The sequence below is a fragment of the Tachyglossus aculeatus genome, chromosome 16 (assembly GCF_015852505.1).
Source record: "Tachyglossus aculeatus isolate mTacAcu1 chromosome 16, mTacAcu1.pri, whole genome shotgun sequence".
NCBI classification, from domain to species: Eukaryota; Metazoa; Chordata; class Mammalia; order Monotremata; family Tachyglossidae; genus Tachyglossus; species Tachyglossus aculeatus.
The window spans coordinates 6,554,899-6,576,160 of NC_052081.1; the positions used below are offsets into that span (position 1 = coordinate 6,554,899).

Sequence of the window (21,262 nt, forward strand, 5' to 3'; positions counted from 1 at the left end):
TCTCTGTGCCTCAGTTTCCTCATCTATAAAATGGGATTCAGTGCTTTCTCCCTCCCCTTTAGACTGGGAACTCCAAGTGGAGCAAGGACTGTGCCTGATATCATCATCATCATCATCATCAATCGTATTTATTGAGCGCTCACTATGTGCAGAGCACTGTACTAAGCGCTTGGGAAGTACAAATTGGCAACATATAGAGACAGTCCCTACCCAACAGTGGGCTCACAGTCTGATATGATTATCTTGTACAGAGCCCAGCAGAGTGCTTGGCACATATGCATTTAATGAGTACCATAATTATTATTATTTTTCTTAAGAGTCACCCGGGAAGGACGGAGAGGAACAGGGAGAAGTGGGCGGCGGTCTTACAAAAATTAGAAAACAAGTCTCTCTGTGTAGTCACAGCCAGGCAACGATTTTTTACTATGAGCAATGCTTTGATCCATCAATCCATCAATCCATCAATCAAAGTGATAGAACCAACCTTGCTCACCCCATCTCTAGAAAAAGACTTAGCTGAGTCTTTTTTAGAGGCCATTCACCACGCCTAAATTGCCAATTTAACTAGGACATAGATAAAGGGCAGTTTGGTTTCTCAGCCTCCAAAACAAACAGGATGTCAGGAAGTTCAGCCATAGTACATTTTTCAGGCTGTTTTTTGCTAGGAGGGTAAATTTTCTTTACTTGTATCCATAGAGGTGGAATAAATCCAACCAGACTGTGTATGTGGCTTTTGGCTCTAGAGTGCTTGTTTTCCTGGAAAACTATCCTCAACTGGTATTGGGGTAATTCACAGTGAATTTTAGATGGGAAAGAGAATAGGAGTTATATGCTTTCTCCTGCCTGGAATTCCATCGCGCTTCAAATGTGCCAGACCACAGCTCTCCCAGGCTTCCAAACTCTTGTGAAATCCCATCTCTTCCAAGAGACTTTCCTAGATTATTTTTTTCCATATCACATCCTTCTACAATCATCATAGTACTTATACACCCTCTTCACACTTTTGCACTAATTTCTCTTTGCACTTCTGCGCATATTATCTTACATATTCTATGTTATGCACTTTTTCCACCTATTTGTAAATTAGTTTACCTCTGTCTCCCTCATTGTATTGTAAGAGCCTTGTGGGCAAGAATTGTGTCTTGTACTTTCCCATGCATCTAGTACAGTACTCTACAAACTGTAGGTGCTCAATAAATAGTATTTATTGATTAATTGAAAGAAAGACGGAAAGAGAGAAGTCAGAACTCTAACAGTTGATCAGGTTTCTGATAACTGTCCTCCTTTCTTGGTCAATATTCATCCAGTAATATTTATTGAGCACCTAGCATGTGCAGAGCACTGTTCTAGATAGGTAGGAGGGTTGGATAATGTCCAAAACCACAGTTCTTGCCCTCAAAGAGCCTTAATATAGTAGATGATTCTGCTGATTGTACTTGGGGAAGTTACAAAGAGAAGAAGAATGAATTTCTGAGAGGAAATGTGAGTTATAATCCATTATATTTTACTGGATGTTTGCTGGGTCATTGCACCATACTAAGTACTTTTGAAATAGACTAAGGGGAAAGATGTTAATGAAAAAAGACGTCCTCTTTCTCCATAGTTTTAGGCTCAAAAAGGGGTCCGATCAAAATGTGCTACACAAGACAAACTGCAGAATGTGATAAGAGAATTAGAAACAGATCCACATGGTTTTAGCCAACTATTCCAAGCCAAATTCATGCTGGATTTTTTTATTTCTCAACTGTGGTAGTTGTTAAGTGCTTATTACATACAAAGCAGTGTAAATAGCCAGATCAGACACAATCCCTGTCCCACATAGAGCTCACAATCAAAGGGCAAGGAAGAATGTTTATTTAATCCCCATTTTACAGATAAGGAAATTGAGGCACACATAAAAAAACTAATTGACTTGCCCAAGATCACATAGCTGACAAGAAGCAGAGTCAGGATTAAAACTCAGGTCTCCCAACTCCAAATCCTGTTCTCTTTTCACTTGGCCACGCTGCTAATCAATCGTTTTGTACTTTTTGAGCACGGGTACTGTATGCAGAGCCCTGTACTAAGTGCTTGGGAGAATACAATAAAGCAGAATTGATAGACAAGCTCCCCGCCCACAAGGATCTTTCAATTTAGGGGGAATGCTAAAATTCCACTCTTTGGGGTCCGAGGCACCTCAGGCAGTGAAGAAAATGATTGCTATTCTAGCGGCTTCTCTTTCTCTGGGGTAGATGAAAACTACCCAGAAGCAGCTGGAGATGGGCACTCTCCATCTACGCAGGTGAAGAGAAAAACCCTCCTGCCTAGATATGTGCCTGTCAGCTCCTCTCTGTCGGCTAGGACAAAGGACATCCTTGGAGGCAGGGAGTTCTGCACCAATAGGAAACAAGGAGCAAAGGTGGGAGCCAGATAAAGGGGTTGACACTGACCAGTGGAGTGACTTTAGAGGCAGGACTGAACTTCGACCTTTGGTCCTACGCTACTCAGCCACCTGGTACACGGTTAGCCGGTCTTGTGGAACACCGAAAATATCCCTAAGATAATCAAGTTCTATATGAGGTTCACCATTTCAAAAAGGAGGGTGAACAGGTACTGATTCCCCATTTTACAGATGAAGAAACTGAGATACCGAGAAGTGAAATGACTTGCCCAAAGTTAGCAAACAAATGGTAGAGCTGGAATTAGAATTTTGACTCTTTTAGACTGTGAGCCCACTGTTGGGTAGGGACTGTCTCTATATGTTGCCAACTTGTACTTCCCAAGCGCTTAGTACAGTGCTCTGCACACAGTAAGCGCTCAATAAATACGATTGATGATGATGATGATGACTCCCAGGCCTGTGCTCTTTCCACTAGGCCACACTGCTTCCTTCCGTATACCGATATGTCTCCATATCAACTGATCAAAGAGAATCTGAACACTCAAGAGTTCTGGATCAGAAAAGGGGATCAGGCAGTATCACATGCCCATCCCTGAAAGATTCCATCACTTAAAATCAGGCAAGAGTTTATTCCTTCAATCGTATTTATTGAGCACTTACTGTGTGCAGAGCACTGCTACTAAGCACTTGGAAAGTACAATTAGGCAACAGATAGAGACAATCCCTACCCAATAACGGGCTCACAGGCTAGAAGGGGGAGACAGACAATAAAAGAAAACAAGGAAACAGACATCAATAGCATCAAAATAAATGAATAGAATTATTGATATATACATATCATTAATAAAATAATAGAGTAGTAAATATGTACAAATATACACAAGTGCTGTGGGGCGGGGAGGAGGGTAGAGCAGAGGGAGAGAGGAGGGGCGATGGGGAGGGGAGGAGGAGCGGAGGAAAACGGGGGCTCTATCTGGGAAGGCCTCTTGTAGGAGATGAGCTTTCAGTAGGGCTTTGAATGGGGGAAGAGAGCTAGTTTGGCGGATGTGAGGAGGGAGGGCATTCCAGGACAGAAGTAGGACATGGGCCAGAGGTTGATGTGGGACAGGCAAGAATGAGGCACAGTGAGAAGGTTGAGCTGCAGAGAAGTAGAGTGTGTGGGCTGGACTGTAGAAGGAGAGAACGAAGGTGAGGTAGGAGGGGGCAAGGTTGAAGGGTGACCTTGTGGGAAACACATTGGTATAAGAGTCAGGAATCCTGAGTTTATTCCCCGACTGTGGTAGTTGTTAAGTGCTTATTATATACAAAGCAGTGTAAATAGTCAGATCAGACACAATCCCTGTCCCACATAGAGCTCACTTGGCTCCACTACCTGTCTGCTGTGTGATCTTGGGCAAGTCACAACTTCTCTGTGCCTCATTCCCTCATCTGCCAAAAGGGGATTAAACCCCTGTTCTTCCTCCTACTTAGACTGTGAGCCCCATGTGGCTCACATGGAGAAGCAGCGTGGCTCAGTGGAAAGAGCCCAGGCTTTGGAGTCAGAGGTTATGGATTCAAATCCCAGCTCTGCAAATTGTCAGCTGTGTGACTTTGGGCAAGTCACTTCACTTCTCTGGGCCTCAGTTACCTCATCTGGAAAACGGGGATTAAGACTGTGAGCCCCCCGTGGGGCAACCTGATCACCTCGTAACCTCTCCAGCGCTTAGAACAGTGCTTTGCACATAGTAAGCGCTTAATAAATGCCATTATTATTATTATGTGGGGCAGGGACAGAGTCCTGCCTATCTTTGGTCTGCCTCAGTGCTTAGTACAGAGTTTGGTGCATAGTAAGCCCTTGTCAAATGCCATTATTATTAGTACTGTTATCATTATTACCACAGAGGCAACACATTCCTTATTTTCACAATATCCTTCCCCACCGCCTCTGCCTGATTTAGCTACTTACACTTAATTACGCTTCACACACTTAAATTCACTTAACTGAGTGAGGGGCGCCCCCTGCTGGTCCTGCAATGCTGTTTATCGTAATTTAGAAATCCTGTTTATCGTAATTTAGAAATCCTGTTTTTTGCCCCTTGCAGAGCCAAAAACAGGGGTGGGAGATGAGAGGAGGGGCGACTTCGGCCACGGCCTGCAAAGCCCTGCAGTGCTGCCTCTGGGAGTTTGGAAATTGGAGGAGAGGAGAGATAATCAATCAATCAATCAATCAATCATATTTATTGAGCGCTTACTATGTGCAGAGCACTGTACTAAGCGCTTGGGAAGTACAAATTGGCAACACATAGAGACAGTCCCTACCCAACATTGGGCTCACAGTCTAAAAGGGGGAGACAGAGAACAAAACCAAACATACTAACAAAATAAAATAAATAGAATAGATATGTGTAAGTTAAATAAATAAATAGAGTAATAAATATGTACAAACATATATACATATATACAGGTGCTGTGGGGAAGGGAAGGAGGTAAGATGGGGGGATGGAGAGGGGGACGAGGGGGAGAGGAAGGAAGGGGCTCAGTCTGGGAAGGCCTCCTGGAGGAAGTGAGCTCTCAGCAGGGCCTTGAAGGGAGGAAGAGAGCTAGCTTGGCGGATGGGCAGAGGGAGGGCATTCCAGGCCCGGGGGATGACGTGGGCCGGGATAAGCTTTAGCTAATTTGGGAAAAAAAAATCCCCCACCGCTGCAAGCCAAAGGGCAGTCTGGGGAGTCGCTCAGGCCTAACTGGTTTGCCTTAAGACTATTTTGCAAGGAGTCTTTTTAGTCAGCCCTCTGTCCTCCCCAACGCAGGTTTGGAGCTGGAACAAGTAGTGGCTGGACTTTGGCAACTCCAGCTTGGAGAGATAAGGGACACCACGGAACCACCGTCCTGTCAATAGCCCACAGTAAGTCCATAAGGTAAGTGCGGGGCCCTTTCTGGGGGTTCTCTTGGGTGAAATGCCCGGAGGGGCTCGACTTGGCGGCTGATATTTTACAGGGGTGGGGTTAGGGGGGACGCGGACTGAAGGAGGGTGGAGGCGAACTCATGTTCGATGATCCTGCTTATTAGGGATCCGGTGAGAAGAGCTGCTAAAAATGCAACTAGAAAACTAAACTAGTTGGACTGTGTCCAACCTGATTATCTTGTATCTACCCCAGCTCTTAGAACTGGCCCGCATAGGGCTGTGCTGAATGCCAGTGGGTTGATTATAAAAGGCTGATCCTGTTTATTTTTAAGTGGGTACTTCCTCTGCGGTAAACTTCCCCTTTCCTTAAAATATAGAAAATTTCCTGTGTGTTCTTCCTGTGCAGCCCCTGAAGCAAGTGGGTCTCTGGGGCTCTTCCTAGAGACTCCTGGGGTAGGTCAGCCCCTCCACCCTCCCCAACCCAACCTTCCTTTTCCCCTTGCCCTCCCCCGCAGCTCCCAAAACCTCCCCCTATTCCGGACCTAAAAGGTGTCTTAGAGGTGATTAGGGCTTGTGCATGCTTTGGGATAATCAATAATAATAATAATAATAATGGCATTTATTAAGCGCTTACTATGTACAAAGCACTGTTCTAAGCGCTGGGGAGGTTACAAGGGGATCAGGTTGTCCCACGGGGGGCTCCCAGTCTTAATCCCCCAGCAGCAGGGCCAAGTGGATAAAGCACGGACCAGCCTGGGAGTCAGGAGGACCTGGGTTCTGATCTCGGCTCTGCCAATTGTCTGCTGTGTGACCTTGGGCAAGTCGCTTCACTGGGCCTCAGTTACCTCATCTGTAAAATGGGGATTAAGAATGTGAGCCCCATTTAGGACATGGACTGTATCCGATCTGATTAGCTTGTAACTACCCCAGGGCCTTGTAGACTACCTGGCACCCAGTGAGTGCTTAACATATACCATTAAAGAAAAAAACAGGTCTTGGTATTTATGTACTTAATTATTTTTGTACTTGTTCAGAGCTTACTGTGTGCCAAACACTATACTAGGCAGATATATGATAATCTGGTTAGACACAGTCTTTTTCCCTTGTGGGGCTCAGTCTAGATAGGAGGGAGGAGGATTTTAGCCCCATTTTACTGATGAGGTAACTGAGACACAGGGAAGTTGTGACGTGCCCAAATTCATATTGCAGTTAGGTGGTGAAACTGGAATTAGAACCCAGGTCCTCTGACTCCCTAGCCTGTGCTCTTTGCACTAGGCCACGCTGCTTCTCTAATGAGTTATTGAGTCTAGCATCTCTGTTATATTGCATTTTCCCAAGTGCTTAGTACAGTGCTCTGCACACAGTAAGCAGCTCAGTAAATATGATTGATTCTTACCAACACATCCTGATTCAAAAATAGGCACGCACATTCTAGATCATGGGGCACTTGGCAATGAGTCAGCAATAAAGTCTTACTGAAAAAGAAACTGAAATACTGGCTTTGAAGCAAGAAGTACTCTATGGACCCTTGGTTCATTCATTCATTCATTCAGTCGTATTTATTGAGCACTTACTGTGTGCAGAGCACTGTACTAAGCACTTGGAAAGTACCATTTGGCAACAGATACAGTCCCTTCCCAACAATGGGCTGGTATATATCATCACATCAGACTTAAGAGAGAATCCTCACAGTCTATTAACCACTAAGAGAAGCAGCTTGGCCTAGTGGAAAGAGCAGCGGCCTGGGAGTTAGAGGACCTCCGCCACCTGCCTCCTAAGTGACCTTGGTAAGTCAGTTAACTTCTCTGTGCCTCAGTTACCTCATCTGTAAAATGGAGGTGAAGACTGTGAGCCCCATGTGGGACATGGACTGTGTCCAACCGGATTATCTTGTATCTACCCCAGCTCTTAGAACAGTGCCTGGCAGTAATGTTTAACAAATTCCATTAAAAAATATTAACCAGGTCTTCCCTCGAGTTCTGTGTCTTATGCTGCATACTCTTCCAGACTTGGAAAGAGTTAAGGGAAGAATGACCGAAGTGTTCTCTGATTAAAGGGTTGGAAAATGAATGCTCCATAAGGACAATCTTCCAGTGTGTGGAGGGCTCTTAAATGGAGGATGTAAACAGTTCATTCATCCATTCATTCAGTCAATTGTATTTATTGATCGCTTATTGTGTGCAAAGCACTGTACTGTTTGAAAGAGAACAATACAGTCCATTAATCTGTATTTGAGTACCTGCTGTATGGAGAATACTGTATTAAGGGTGAGCTTCATTTGGGACAGGGACTGTGTCCAGCCTGATTATCTTATATTAACCCTAATGCTTAGTACAGTGCTTGGCACGGAGTAACACAATTGTTGTTATTATTACAATAGAATTAGTAGACATAGTCTCTGCTTACACTCTAGTTGGAGAATGCAGACACTGAAGTGTTTGCTGCATCTCTTTTAAAAATAGAACATGGGGAAACAAGGGGAAACAAGGGGATTTGGCTGAAATGTGAGAAAGGAAATCCTAGGAGAATTTAAGGCACTGAAGTAGATGAACAGGAGCGGTCTTTCATTTTTTTAAAAATGGTATTTATTGAGCATTTACTGTGTGCATAGCACTGTACTAAGCACTTGAGAGAGTAAACAGAGTTGGTAGATGCATTCCCTGCCCACGAGGAGCTTTCGGTCTTTAAAACAAGGCTTGGGCTGGCTGTTTGGTCCTGCCTTGTTGGGGGTTAAGTGATATTGTCCTGTATGACACCTCATACATTATGACCACTGGGTAAATATGGAATAAACCCATTCACGGTTCCTTGGGGCTCCAATGATTGATGAAGCCCCATTTATTCCTCCCCTACCCCGCAGACCATGGTCAAGAGTGTCGCAGTGGTTGGAGCTGGGGTGAGTGGCCTGTCCTCCCTCAAGTGCTGTCTGGATGAGGGTCTGGAGCCCACCTGCTTCGAGAGGAGCGATGACATTGGGGGGCTCTGGAGGTTCACAGTAAGTGGAATGCTTCCTCTGTGGCTTTGCATCAGTGTTTGGCCTCCAGCTTAATGATTCATAGTAATGATAATGATGGTATTTCTTAAGCGCTTACTCTGTGTCAAACACTGTTCTAGGCGTGTCTGAGACAGAGCTGTTCTGAAGCCCCCACATCCTAGCCCTCCATGGCCTAGTTCTCTCTGAGCATGTGATTGAGGGGAGAATCCAAAGCCAATAAGGGAATCAAAGATCCACCTGTAGAGAGAGCTCTGGGAGGGTTCTCCCAATTCCACCACCCTGGTCCACACCACCTGACTCCTGAAAAGGCTCCAGCCTACATTTTCTAGGAGCCAAATGTGTGATCAATCGATCAGTGGTATTTATTGAGCTCTTACGGTGTGCAGAGCACTGTACAAAGAGCCTGGGAGGGTACAATACGATAGAGTTGGTAGACACATTCCCTGCCCAAAACAAGCTTTCAGACTAGAGGACTGAGCACAGTTGAATCCAGGAATACATTTAATGGCTCAGAAATAACAACTATTCAGTTTGTCCATTGACAGTGGGAGGAATTCCAGAAGAGAAGATTCAGTCCAAACAAAGCTCAAGTGTCAATTAACTCCTCCTCAAAATAAGTGTAAATCATTTAGCTGTAAAGCTTGTAAAACCAGTCTACCTAGGCGGTCTAGTTTGTCATCTAAATAAACAAAAAGAAATGATTTTTACATATGATTTGTTCCCGCAGAAAGTGACTAAACAAAAACCCATCAGCGGGTTCAGGATAAATAGATAAATGGAAGATGTTGACTGAAGCATTTTTTATTTTGGCCCCGTAAACGTGACCTGTGTATTTGTGTTTCCCTCTTCACAATTTTTGACCCCACCAGTGAGGACCACTACATCTAACCAATGTACGGTCCCTTAGTGTGTTGGAGCATCTAAACTTTTGTAGCAAAATGTGCATTTGAAGAGCAGACCCAATCCCAAATCTCACTAATGCAGTGTGGAGCACATTGAGGGAACATTTCCATTATTCTGGCAAACAGTAATCTTCCTGTGTAACACAAGCATAAACTAAGCCAAGGGTGGTGGCTGAGGGGGCAGTGGAGCAGATAATTGGAGCTGCTCTGAGGGACTTTAAGGGAAAAGAGGCAAGTGACGAGAGAGAAATACATCTTGGAGGAGCCAGGGTTTGCACATCTCGCCTAGGCCTCAGGCTAAGCTGGCCTTCCCCCAGGTTTGGCTTCCGGGTTTTTCCCCAAGCTGCTAAAAGTCTCCCTCGCTGACTACCAACTCCCCCAAACCACGCTTCTCACATGCCTTTCCTCAGGGCGAGCAACAATTTGCTGATTGTTCAGAAAGTCCAGGCATAGGTGTTGGCATTTCTGGCAACCAGAAATTCCTGCTACTGTATCAACACTTAGATTGGGTTGGAATTGATGTGCAGCTTGCTACCCAGAACTTGTTTTTCACTGATGACTTTTAACATTTTATTAGCAACTGCCCCAGAGCTAAGTTATGATTGTCTGGGAGGCCTGTGAGGACTTCAAAGTTAGACCTGTCCTGTGCTTATTGTGCTGGCCAGGTATTCCAGCCTCCAGGTCCTGGCTCAAGTCCTATCTTTTCAGTGTCTTCTGGCCTCAAATTGTACCCCAAAATGTTCAGTCTAACCCCTAGTTCAGTGCTAATAGGGTTGGGCTACCCAGAGAACAGTCATACATTGTCCTCGGGGTTAGTGACAGTAGCCCCATCTTTTCAGGGAGAAAGAAACAGCAGCTCCAGCTAAATGTCTCATCCCACTTTTACTCCTCCCCCAGTGATATCACCAGTTTTCCCAGAAGCCCTTAGGAATCTGATCAGGAAGCCCCTGGGAATTAGTCCTGCCTCCTTGGCAGAGGTAGTCCAATCGTCAGTACTGGGAGAGGGGAAGAGACCCCCTCCTCCTTTGAACCCCTATTAAACCTGTGCTCTAACCACTGAAGTCACTCCCTGTAAGGTTGAGAAGCAGCGTGGCTCAGTGGAAAGAGCATGGGCTTTGGAGTCAGAGGTAATAGGTTCAAATCCCAGCTCGGCCAATTCTCAATCAATCAATCAATCAATCAATTGTATTTATTGAGCGCCTACTGTGTGCAGAGCACTGTACTAAGCGCTTGGGAAGTACAAGTCGGCAACACATAGAGACAGTCCCTACCCAACAGCGGGCTCACAGTCTAGAAGGGGACTCAGTGTATCAATTGTCAGCTGTGTGACTTTGGGCAAGTCACTTCACTTCTCTGTGCCTCAGTTACCTCATCTGGAAAATGGGGATTGACTGTGAGCCCCCTGTGGAACAACCTGATCACCTTGTAACCTCCCCAGCGCTTAGAACAGTGCTTTGCACATAGTAAATGCTTAATAAATGCCATTATTATTATTATTAAGGTTGCCTCTGTGCTTTCCATAGGAAACCGCCGGAGATGGGAAGACCAGGGCCTATAGGTCTGTGATGACCAACACTTCAAAGGAGATGTCCTGTTACAGTGACTTCCCCTTTCAGGAAGAGTATTCCAACTACATGAATCAAGCCAAATTTTGGGAATATCTGCGCACGTACACCGAGCACTTTGACCTGTTGAAATACATACGCTTCAGGGTAAGGAAGCATTTGAATTAGTGAGCATGTGCAGAGCACTGTACTAAGTATGTGGGATAGTACAATACAGCAGACTTGGTAGACGTGATCCCTGTCCACAAGGAGTCTACAGGAGGAGACAGAATCAGTGAAAATAGTTCAAAGAGGAAAAGGGAAGCTTTAGATAAGGTAATCTTAGAGAGAGCCCTGTGAATAATACCAGCATTTGTAGCGATGACGGTTGTACTAATCATCTCCAGATGTTAACCCCTCCCCCTTCCCCTGAAACACACCCCTTCCTTTCTATCATGTCCTTAATGAGAAATAAATTCTCCATAGGTAATCACTCAGGGACTTGATTTGAGCATCTGGTAGTTTCAAAATATCAAGATGATCCCATAACTGTTGTTCTGGGTTTATTTGTCATAGAGGGGTGGTCTTTGTGCTTTGCTTTCAGACCACAGTGTGCAGTGTAATGAAACACCCTGACTTCGTTACCACCGGCCAATGGGTGGTGGTCACTGAGTCTGAGGGGAACCGGGAAACAACCGTCTTTGATGCGGTCATGATTTGCACTGGCCTTTTCCTCAATGCTTTTTTGCCCTTGGAATCTTTTCCTGGTGAGTGACATCTTCAAGCCCAAATCTACCGCGCTGAACTGCTCACGATTCGTGATACTAAATGGAGACATTTTGAAAAAGATCATGGCATGAGTGATCACACATAGGCATGCAAATGCAAATACAGTAAAACCCCAAGCCTCTGTCTTCAATTTTTTCTTCCCAAGATGCTGAGATTGCATGAAAGGAATAATTCAGCAATCTGTATCTATTCCAGTTTTCACTCCCTTTTCCAGGGATGATAAGGGCTTTACACTCCCTGGTTATCAGTGTCCCAGAAGCTGGAGAAAACCTTGGGGAAAAACCTTAGGTTTTGACCTCAGAGAAAGGTCCAAAAATAAGAGTAGAAATCCACTGACTCATTGAACGGGGAAAGTTTCAGCATAAGCAGAGCAGACGGAAATGAGCCAGTATCTCATTGTACTGTTTCCATTCCTTTGGAGCAGAAATGACCAGGTGTTCATGAAAATGTCCTGGGTTGCATCTTTTATCCACCCCAGTGCTTAGTAGAGTTTTTGTCACACAGTAAATGCATAGCAAATACCGCAATTATTATTACGGTTGTTGTAATTCAATGCAGCCTATTTTTGGAGGACCATTTTTATGAATAGCCCAGATCCCTAGACCAGTTCCCCTGGAACACCATCCAAAGTTGACATTCACCACTATCTTGGAGAACTATCCAAGGCAACTACATGCCCACCTAGCAGTAGCGTGGTTGAAACAGTACTCTCCCACCTTGCTGGAATCAAAAGCCTTATTGAGCACAGTTCCTTCCCTGATATTTTCACTTTGAGGAATAAGTCTCCATTTCCTGGAAACCTCAATCAATCAATCAATGGTATTTAGTGAGGGCTTACTGTGGGCAGAGCACTATACTGAGCACTTGGGAGAGGACAATATAACAGAGTCGGTAGACCCGTTCCCTGCCCACAGCGAGCTTACAGTCTAGCTTCTCGGGCTGTGAATCTGTGCCAGATGATATGACTACATTAGATTGGAGATGCTTCTTGTCTTCCAGGCATCAAGAAGTTTCAAGGCCAGGTCCTGCACAGCCAGGAATACAGGACCCCGGAAGACTTCCGTGGGAAACGAATCCTGGTGATCGGCACTGGGAACACCGGTGGGGACGTTGCAGTGGAACTTGGCCGAACGGCAGCTCGGGTATGGCTCAGGCACCAATTGCTGTGCCCGGGGATGCCGGCTTTTTGCGTTGATGGAAGTTGTGGAGCAAACAGGGCGCTGTGGCTGTGTTTTGCTCCCAGTGCTCGAAGCGACAATCAAAGTTCCTCCCCAGAAGCTGAGACCACCCCCAGGCCCTTCTGCATTCCTCCACATCCCTGTAGAAGCACATGGTAGAGAAACAGCATGGCCTAGCGGGTAGAATACAGGCATGAGAGTCAGAAGGACCTGGGTTCTAATCCCAGCTCTGCAACTTGTCTGCTGTGTGACCTCGGGCAAGTCACTTCACTTCTCTGTGCTCACTTCTCAGTCACCTAAGGAGGAGGCCTGGATAGTCGTAGTCAGGGAATCCAGCCCTTATCTAAGAGGAGCTTGTGATGGGCAGGGAACATGTCTGCTAATTCTGTGGTATTGTAGTCTCCCAAACTCTTAGTACATTGCTCTGCACGTAGTAAGTGCTCAATAAATGCCATTGAATGATTGCTTAGGAATCCATTCTGTCACAATATCACTGTTGGGAGAGTTGAAACCAGGGACTGGGACTGGTGACATAACAGAAAGAGCACCTGCCTGGAAGTCAGAAAGACCTGGGTTCTAATACTGGCTCAGCCATTTAACTTCTCTCTTCCTCAGTTACCTCTTCTGTAAAATGGGGATTAATACTGTAGGCCCATCCTGATTAGCTTGTATTTTTCCCCACTTTAGTACAGTGCCTGACATATAGTAAGTGCTTCACAGATACCATTAAAAAGAAAAGGACACAAGGCACTGTAAAAATCACTGCTTCAAGCCTTCACTTCTAATTTTCTTCCATCTGATTGCAAAAATGCTGAACTTTAACACAGCATTCCTGTCTGTTTCATGTTTCCTCGCTATGTACTAAACTACTGACATTATCAGAAATGGGGAGAGAAGCAAACGATTTTAAATTTCCGCTTCCTATGGTGTTTCCTTTGTCTGCCTTTCTAGAAGTGCTCTGTCTTTCCTTAAATCAACTGAAGAGATTACTGGCAAATTAATATTGGAGAACATCCCTGTTTTAAGTCCTTCCATCTTGCTTCCTCAGGTATGAGCTCAAGGTAAGTGTCTGCCCTTGCCCACAACATGTCACTTAAAAGTGGGAAAGACTGCAAAATTTGTGGGGGTGAAACTGCAAAATCAATCTCTGTTGGCCCTTTCTTATCTTTCAGGTATTTCTCAGTACCCGAAGTGGCACCTGGGTCATCAGCCGGCTTTCTGACGATGGATATCCTTTAGACCTGATCAACACGACTAGATTTCGTCACCTAATTAGATGGCTCCTGCCTTCAGCCATTTGGAGTAGGATGGTGGAGAAGCGGTTGAATAAATGGTTTAACCATGAAAACTATGGATTACACGTTTGCAAAGGGTATTTCATCCATGTGTCTCTTCTAGTTGTGGTATTTAATTGAGGTTAAGCAGATCAGACAGAGTCCTTGTCCCACCTGAGGCTCACCATCTAAGTAGGAGGGGTAATGTGTATTCAATCCCCATTTTGCAGAGGAGCAAACTAGGGCAGAGAAAAGTTAAGTGGTTTGCCTAAGGTTTCACAGCAGGCAAGTGGCGGAGCCAGGATTAGAACCCAGGTCCTCTGACTCTCAGGCTCGTGATCTCTCCACTAGTTATGTTGCTTCTCCTCCGCAAGATCCCCCAGGCTAGATTTAAATTAGATTAGAACCCTGCTCCTCTGTCTCCCCAGGCCCATACTCTTTCCACAGGTCACACTGCTTCTTGTGCTGCCTCTTGTAGTCTGAGGGTGCCTCCTTGCAGACCCTGGCCTTTGAGTTTGCAACCTGGGAGCAGGCAGTGGTATCATTAATAAAGTCAGGGCCGAATAAAGGGGGAGTGAGGACAGGACAATTCCCCAGGCCCTGTGATCAGGAAGACCTGCTGTGCTGACCTTGAGTCCTGCCAATGGGGAACAAGCAGAAGGGCATTAAGCCTTGCCATTTCACCACATCTTTGGTGGGCGTTCTCATCAAGGGAAAGTGGGAGGTCAAAGGAAGGAGACTGTTAAAAGAGGGAGCCATGGACCCATGGTATCTCCTGACCCAGAAGCAATGGCAGCCCCTGACCTGGGAACAATGGCAGTTGCCTCTCTCTTTCTTCTGGAATTCCCCATAACGTCCCTTTCCCCTTGGCCTGTAAAACCATTTACCCCCATATCTTTGATTTATCAGGGCCTACCGACCCACATTGACCCAACCAGCATGGGTAAGTTTTGCTTTGGGACAGGCATTTTGATTTGGGGGAAGAGGTCACAGTGGGGAGCTCGTTGTGGGCAATGATTGTGTCTATTGTTATATTGTACTCTCCCAAGCACTTAGTACAGTGTTCTGCACACAGCACTCAATAAATACGATTGAATGAATGAATGAGTTGCCACAAGGATGGCCACTCCTGCCATTATCAATCGATCGTATTTATGGAGCGCTATGTGCAGAGCACTGTACTTGGGAGAGTAAAATACAACAGAATTGTTAGACACACCTGCTCACAGTCAGTGTCACTCTAGAGCAGGCAAAAAATGATCCCACAGGCTCCCTCTGAAATTTAATCCAGAAGGTCGGAGGTGTATATATGCTGTTAACAAGCATTTAATTATTTCCTGTTGACAGCAGAAAAACAAAATTTACTACCGTTTGGCAACTCGGTGTGTTTTCTACTTTTTTTCTCTCCCCAAATGACAGGTGGAGACAAAAGCCAATAGTGAATGATGAGCTGCCAAGCAGCATCCTCTGTGGGACTGTCACTGTGAAAGTCAAAGTGAAGGAATTTACAGAAACCTCTGCTGTCTTCGAAGATGGGACGGTTGAAGACGTTGACGTTGTCCTCTTCGCTACAGGATACACTTCCTCTTTTCCGTTCCTTGAAGAACCAACTCGGAGTATCTGCAGGAAGAAAATCTTCCTGCACAAATGTGTCTTCCCCTCAAATCTGGAGAAGTCAACACTGGCTGTCATTGGCCACATTCACCTTTCGGGATCCATCTTAACAGCAACAGAACTCCAGGCTCGCTGGGTGACCAGAGTTTTCAAAGGTATTGGGGAGAAAAACGGTCCAGGGACTTACCTACGAAGTCAAAACAATCAGCAGTCTGCAAAAGATAAAGCTAAGAGCAAGCAAAGTGTGCCCCCTCACCAAAATAAATTCAAAGTAATTTAACCTGACTTGGGGGTGAGGACTGGAGATGGGTGTTATGGTAGGATATAAGAATGTGAACATGTAGGCCAGCCTAGCCTCTTAGCAAGGTGGCTATTTCAGAGTTCCAGACGAGCACGTTTTGTTTGCATCTTTTATGGTATTATGTGCTTACTATGTTCTAAGCATTGGGGTTGGTACAAGTTAATTAGGTCAGACACTGTCCCTGTCCCACATGGGGGAAGCAAGGTCCTAAGTAGGAGGGAAAACAGGTATTGAATCCCCATTTTACAGTCGAGGAAACTAAGGCACAGAGAAGTTAAGTGACTTGCCCAAGGTCACACAGCAATTGGCAGAGCGATTGGTAGAGCCAGGTTTAGAACCCAGGTCTTTCCAGGCACAGCTGTACGTATGGTTCTTCCATCATAGACAGTGGAAGAGCAGAAATCATGTCTACTATCTGTATTGTACTCTCCCGAGCACTTAGTACCATGCTCCGCACACGGTAAGCGCTCAGTAAATACCATTGATTGATTGATTTCACCACTTGAAAATCACCCGGAGCCCTACTCTTTAGAGATGGAATTTTAACCAAAGCATGGGCTGGAGTCACCCTGCCTTGTATTTAAAAAGAAATCCATTTTCATTCTTGCTGATATCCAATTCCATTTTTTCCTCTAGGTCTGTGTGAAATACCACCTTCGAGCACACTGATGGCCAGTGCCGCCAAGAAGGAGCAGCTAATCAAACAGTATGAAGCCTACTTCCTTTCATCATTCAGATACTTTATATTTAGGGATCCACCCACTACTGCAACTACAGTGTAGATGAGGGGAGCCCAGACAAGCCACTTAGCATCTTTATTTTCAATTGCATTTGTTAAGTGCTTACTATGTGCCAGGCACTGTACTAAGGGCTGGGCTAGATTCAAGATAATCAGGGTGGACACAGTCCCTGTCCCATATGGGGCTCGCAGTCATAATCTCCACTTTACAGATGAGGTAACTGAGGCACAGAGAAGTGACGTGTCTTGCCCCAGGACACCCAGCCAAGTGGAGGAGCCAGAATTAGAATCCAGGTCCTCTGATTCCCATTCCCGTGCTCTTTCCACTAAGCCAGGCTGCTTCTCAGGGAAATGTAGTCTAGTCATGATCTATATCACCTCCTGTTCTTTCCCATTCTCTAGTACATGAATCATAAATGTCCTCTGGGCTTGGAAAACATCTTGGAACATAGATTCCAATGGGAGAGTCAGAAGGATCCCTCTACTGGCCTCAAAGGTGGACAAGAATCAGCAACTTGGGATGGTTGAAAAATAATAATAATAACAATGATAGCATTTATTAAGCACTTACTATGTGCAGAGTACTGTTCTAAGTGCTGGGGAGGTTAACAAGGTGATCAGGTTGTCCCACGGGGGGCTCACAGTCTTCATCCCCATTTTACAGATGAGGTAACTGAGACCCAGAGAAGTTAAGTGACTTGCCCAAAGTCACACAGCTGATAAGTGGTGGAGCTGGGATTTGAACCCATGACCACTGACTCCAAAGCCCAGGCTCTTTCCACTGAGCCACGCTGTTTCTCTAATACCCCTGGATGTGTCTGAATTGACCAAAACCATTAAGAAACCAAATATCATATGAAGACACCCGAAAGCATTCACATCGAGGGGAATCTGTCACTTGCGTTTGAGTTCAGCATGGCCTAGTGGATAGAGCATGGACGTGGGGGAGTCAAAAAGACCTGGGTTCTAATCCTGGCTCTGCCACTTTCTGTGTGACTTTGAGCAAGTCACTTCACTTCTCTGTGCCTCAGTGACCTCATCTGTAAAATGGGGATTAAGATTGTGAGCCCCATGAGGGAAAGGGACTGGATCCAACCCCATTTACTTGTATCTACCCCAGCACTTAGCACAATACCTGACACATAGTAAGAGCTTAACAAACACCGCTATTGTTATTATTATTATTTCTATCATTAATTCACTTCCAAATGAAAAAATGAGACCCATTAGACTGATTATGTACCTCCCTATGTTTCCGGCACGTAGGCGCCCAGATGCTAAGGGGATTTTGGCCATTGTTCAAACACTTATTGTTCCCTAACATATGAAATTTCACTCCTTTTATGACCCTTATGGAATTGCTGTTTTCTTGGGTAAGTTCACATAACTGATTTTTGTGATGTAACTGCTAAGGTATTTCAAGTATTCGTGTCTCTGGGGCTTTCCAGGGGGAGTTTACACCAACAACAATTTTGAATTTTGTTTTAAATTCTATTAAAAAAAGAAAACAAGTAACACCTGGGATCTTAAAATATTCGATAATTAAGGATTTGGGTAGGTTTTTTAAAAAAATTTTGCGAAGACTCTAGTGTTTGCTTCTGGCACTGCTTATGTCTCCAAAATATAGGTGAAACCTTGTGGTATAGGAAGAGGTCAAACATAAGTCATAAAAGTTCTTAGAATTCAATTTAAGGTCTAAAGGACTCCTCGACCAGAGAGGGCATTGAACTTGGTAGAGAGTTGTCACAGACATGATTTAGTAAAGTTTATGTGCTTTTTAGTACATCTCTCAGGGGAAAGCAGGAAAGCAAGATAGATTGTACCCTCATACAAATTCTCCTTAGCCAGAGAGAGAGAAATATAATTACTTAATTCTGCCAACCCCCTCCCAAAATGGCAGTGAGTTCAGCCAGACCCAGCTTTATAGTGAGTGTGCTCCTTCTCATATATATATAATGACATTTAATAAGCGCCTACTATGTGCAGAGCACTGTTCTAAGCAGTGGGGAGGTTACAAGGTGATTAGGTTGTCCCACGTGGGACTCACAGTCTTAATCCCCATTTGACAGATGAGGTAACTGAGGCACAGAGAAGTGAAGTGACTTGCCCAAAGTCACACAGCTGACAATTGGCAGAGCCTGGATTCGAACCCATGACCTCTGACTCCAAAGCCCCGGCTCTTTCCACTGAGCCACGCTGCTTCTCCATGGTAGACATGCTCCCTGCTCACAATGAGCTTAGTCTCAAGGGGGAGACGGACATTAATATAAATTATGAGTATGTTAAGCACCAGGCAGTGGCATCTGATATCTTAATCCTGGTGATGATGCGCCTCCACAGAACTCACCTTTTTGGATCCTCTGTCTTCACTCCTAGAGATGAATAATGCTCACAACTTTGCTGCAGAGTGTTCCAGATTGTCATCAAACCCCTGATGACTCTGCTCTGCCTTTCATTCTGCTCCTCTAGGCTCTTCGGCCCCTCGTCCTGGGGCTCTGGGCTGGCCTCCCCCAATTATGGCTTTTCTGGGTATTTGAGTGTTCCGGATATTTAAAGCACTCGATCTCCTTGCCCCCTCTTACCTAACCTCGCTGCTTTCCTGCTACAACACAGCCTGCACACTTCACTCCACTAATACCAACCTACCACAGTCTTAATCCCCATTTTAAGAGAAGCAGCATGGCTCAGTGGAAGGAGCTCGGGCTTTGGAGTCAGAGGTTATGGGTTCAAATCCCAGCTCTGCCAGTTGTCAGCTGTGTGGCTTTGGGCGAGTCACTTCACTTCTCTGGGCCTCAGTTCCCTCATCCGTAAAATGAGGATGAAGACTGTGAGCCCCCCGGGGGACAACCTGATCACCTTGTATCCTCCCCAGCTCTTAGAACAGTGCTTTGCACATAGTAAGCACTTAATAAATGCCATCATTATTATTATTATTATTTTACACATGAGGTAGCTGAGGCACTGAGAAATGAATTGACTCGCCCAAGGTCACAAAGCCAATAAGTAGTGGACCTGGGATTAGAATCCAGTTCCTTCCGAGTCCTGGGCCTGTGATCTAGCCACTAGGCCTCACTGCTCCTCCCTTATGAACTTATTGATACACATTCCCAACACGTGTATATATGTCTATTTAGTTATTTGTTTTGACTTCTCTATTTGTAAATATCACCGGGTCTATCCACCCTGTTAGAACATAAGATCATTTTGGGCAAGGAACACAATCATTTCTTTGGAATTTTCCACATGCTTAGTACATTACCTTGTATCTCCCCCAGCACTTAGAACAGTGCTTGGCACATAGTAAGTGCTTAACAGACCATAATTATTATTATCATTATTATTACAGTATATTGCACCAAGTGGGCACCCAATAAATGCTGCTACTACTGCTACAAAACGTGGTCCCTAAATCTGATTGATTGCCTCTTCCTCTTAGGGGTGTTCTTCAGGATTCTAACATCGAGAAAATGGACTACATCACCTACATGGACGAGCTCGCCAGGAGCCTAGGAGTGAAGCCCAATATCCTGCTCTTATTCTTGAAGGATCCCAAGCTGGGGCTAAAAGTTTTCTTTGGGCCTTGCAGCCCTTACCAGTACCGCCTGACCGGGCCGGGGAAGTGGGACGGAGCCAGAAAGGCCATCCTGACCCTATGGGACCGTGTTCTCAAACCCTTGCAAACTCGATTGGTGCTGGAGCCCGCAAGGCCTCCCTCGACCTCAAATTGTCTCAAGGTCTGGGGTCCCCCTGTTTTGCTTGCTGCCACTGCCGGGCTGCTTGTTTGTAAATTTTCATCTCTCCTGGGTATCTCCTGGATCGGCCTAAAGGAAAAGTCGTCTGCTTTCTTGGTGAGCATGATGAGATGGTGAATTCGACTGGAAAATGGAGTTTCCACCCAAGATGTGTATATGGTATGGAGGGCTTTGATTGGATTTCCCTCGGTTCCCAAACTTAAATTCATTTCAATCTGTCCCATTTCAGTCATTTTAGCAGAAGAACCTGGGACTGAAAGATCTACTGGTGGCAAAAAATTGAAAAAGTCTAACGACAGTTCCTCAACTTCAAAGTACTGGATTTGAAAGATTGTCTTCCTCTCTGGTCGGCCTGAGGATTCACTGTCATCCGGGCATGAACCCCAGCAAAACTCAATCCCAGAATCTCTCTGCCAGCCCCACCCAGCACATAATGCTGTTCTGTCTTCTGAGATGACCATGAGGAACCTAGAGTATTTAGTCATCAATCATCAATCGTATTTATTGAGCGCTTACTATGTGCAAAGCACTGTACTAAGCGCTTGGGAAGTACAGATTGGCAACATATAGAGACAGTCCCTACCCAACAGTGGGCTCACAGTCTATTTAGTCTTCATTTCCTAATGTTTAGAGAGGTACCACTGATCATGCCGAGTTGGCCAGACCTGACAACTGTGGATGACTTTCCTCAGTTTCAGACTTTGGTCTTTGAGTCCCACGTGTGATGGATTTTTCATCTACTTCTTACTGATTTGGGTCCTCAGAAATCCCTTCAATCTCTACTGACTTCTAATTTGTCCTTAGACTCTGTTCTTTTCGTATTGATGATCCTTTATCAGTGATCTCAAGTCTTAACACCCTCTATCTTATCTTCTAGGTCAGTCAGTCAGTAAATCCTATTTGTTGAGTGCTT

General features: G+C 45.1%; 1 protein-coding gene across 5 annotated transcripts; it reads left to right on the plus strand.

The window, feature by feature from the left end:
* The first annotated feature begins 5,113 nt into the window (after positions 1-5,113).
* Positions 5,114-20,822, plus strand: LOC119938766 (dimethylaniline monooxygenase [N-oxide-forming] 4-like). Of its 5 annotated transcripts, XM_038758667.1 has the most exons (10): positions 5,114-5,274; positions 8,122-8,256; positions 10,682-10,870; positions 11,307-11,469; positions 12,491-12,633; positions 13,842-14,041; positions 15,363-15,712; positions 16,495-16,564; positions 20,034-20,508; positions 20,579-20,822. In XM_038758667.1, exons 2-9 carry the CDS (start codon positions 8,125-8,127, stop codon positions 20,464-20,466), a joined length of 1,680 nt encoding a protein of 559 aa, XP_038614595.1. In that variant the 5' UTR covers positions 5,114-5,274; positions 8,122-8,124; the 3' UTR covers positions 20,467-20,508; positions 20,579-20,822. The 5 variants fall into 5 exon arrangements, with proteins under 5 accessions (XP_038614595.1, XP_038614594.1, XP_038614593.1 ...); XM_038758666.1 differs by having other exon boundaries at positions 8,094-8,256; positions 20,034-20,822; XM_038758665.1 differs by having other exon boundaries at positions 20,034-20,822.
* Positions 20,823-21,262: the final 440 nt, after the last annotated feature.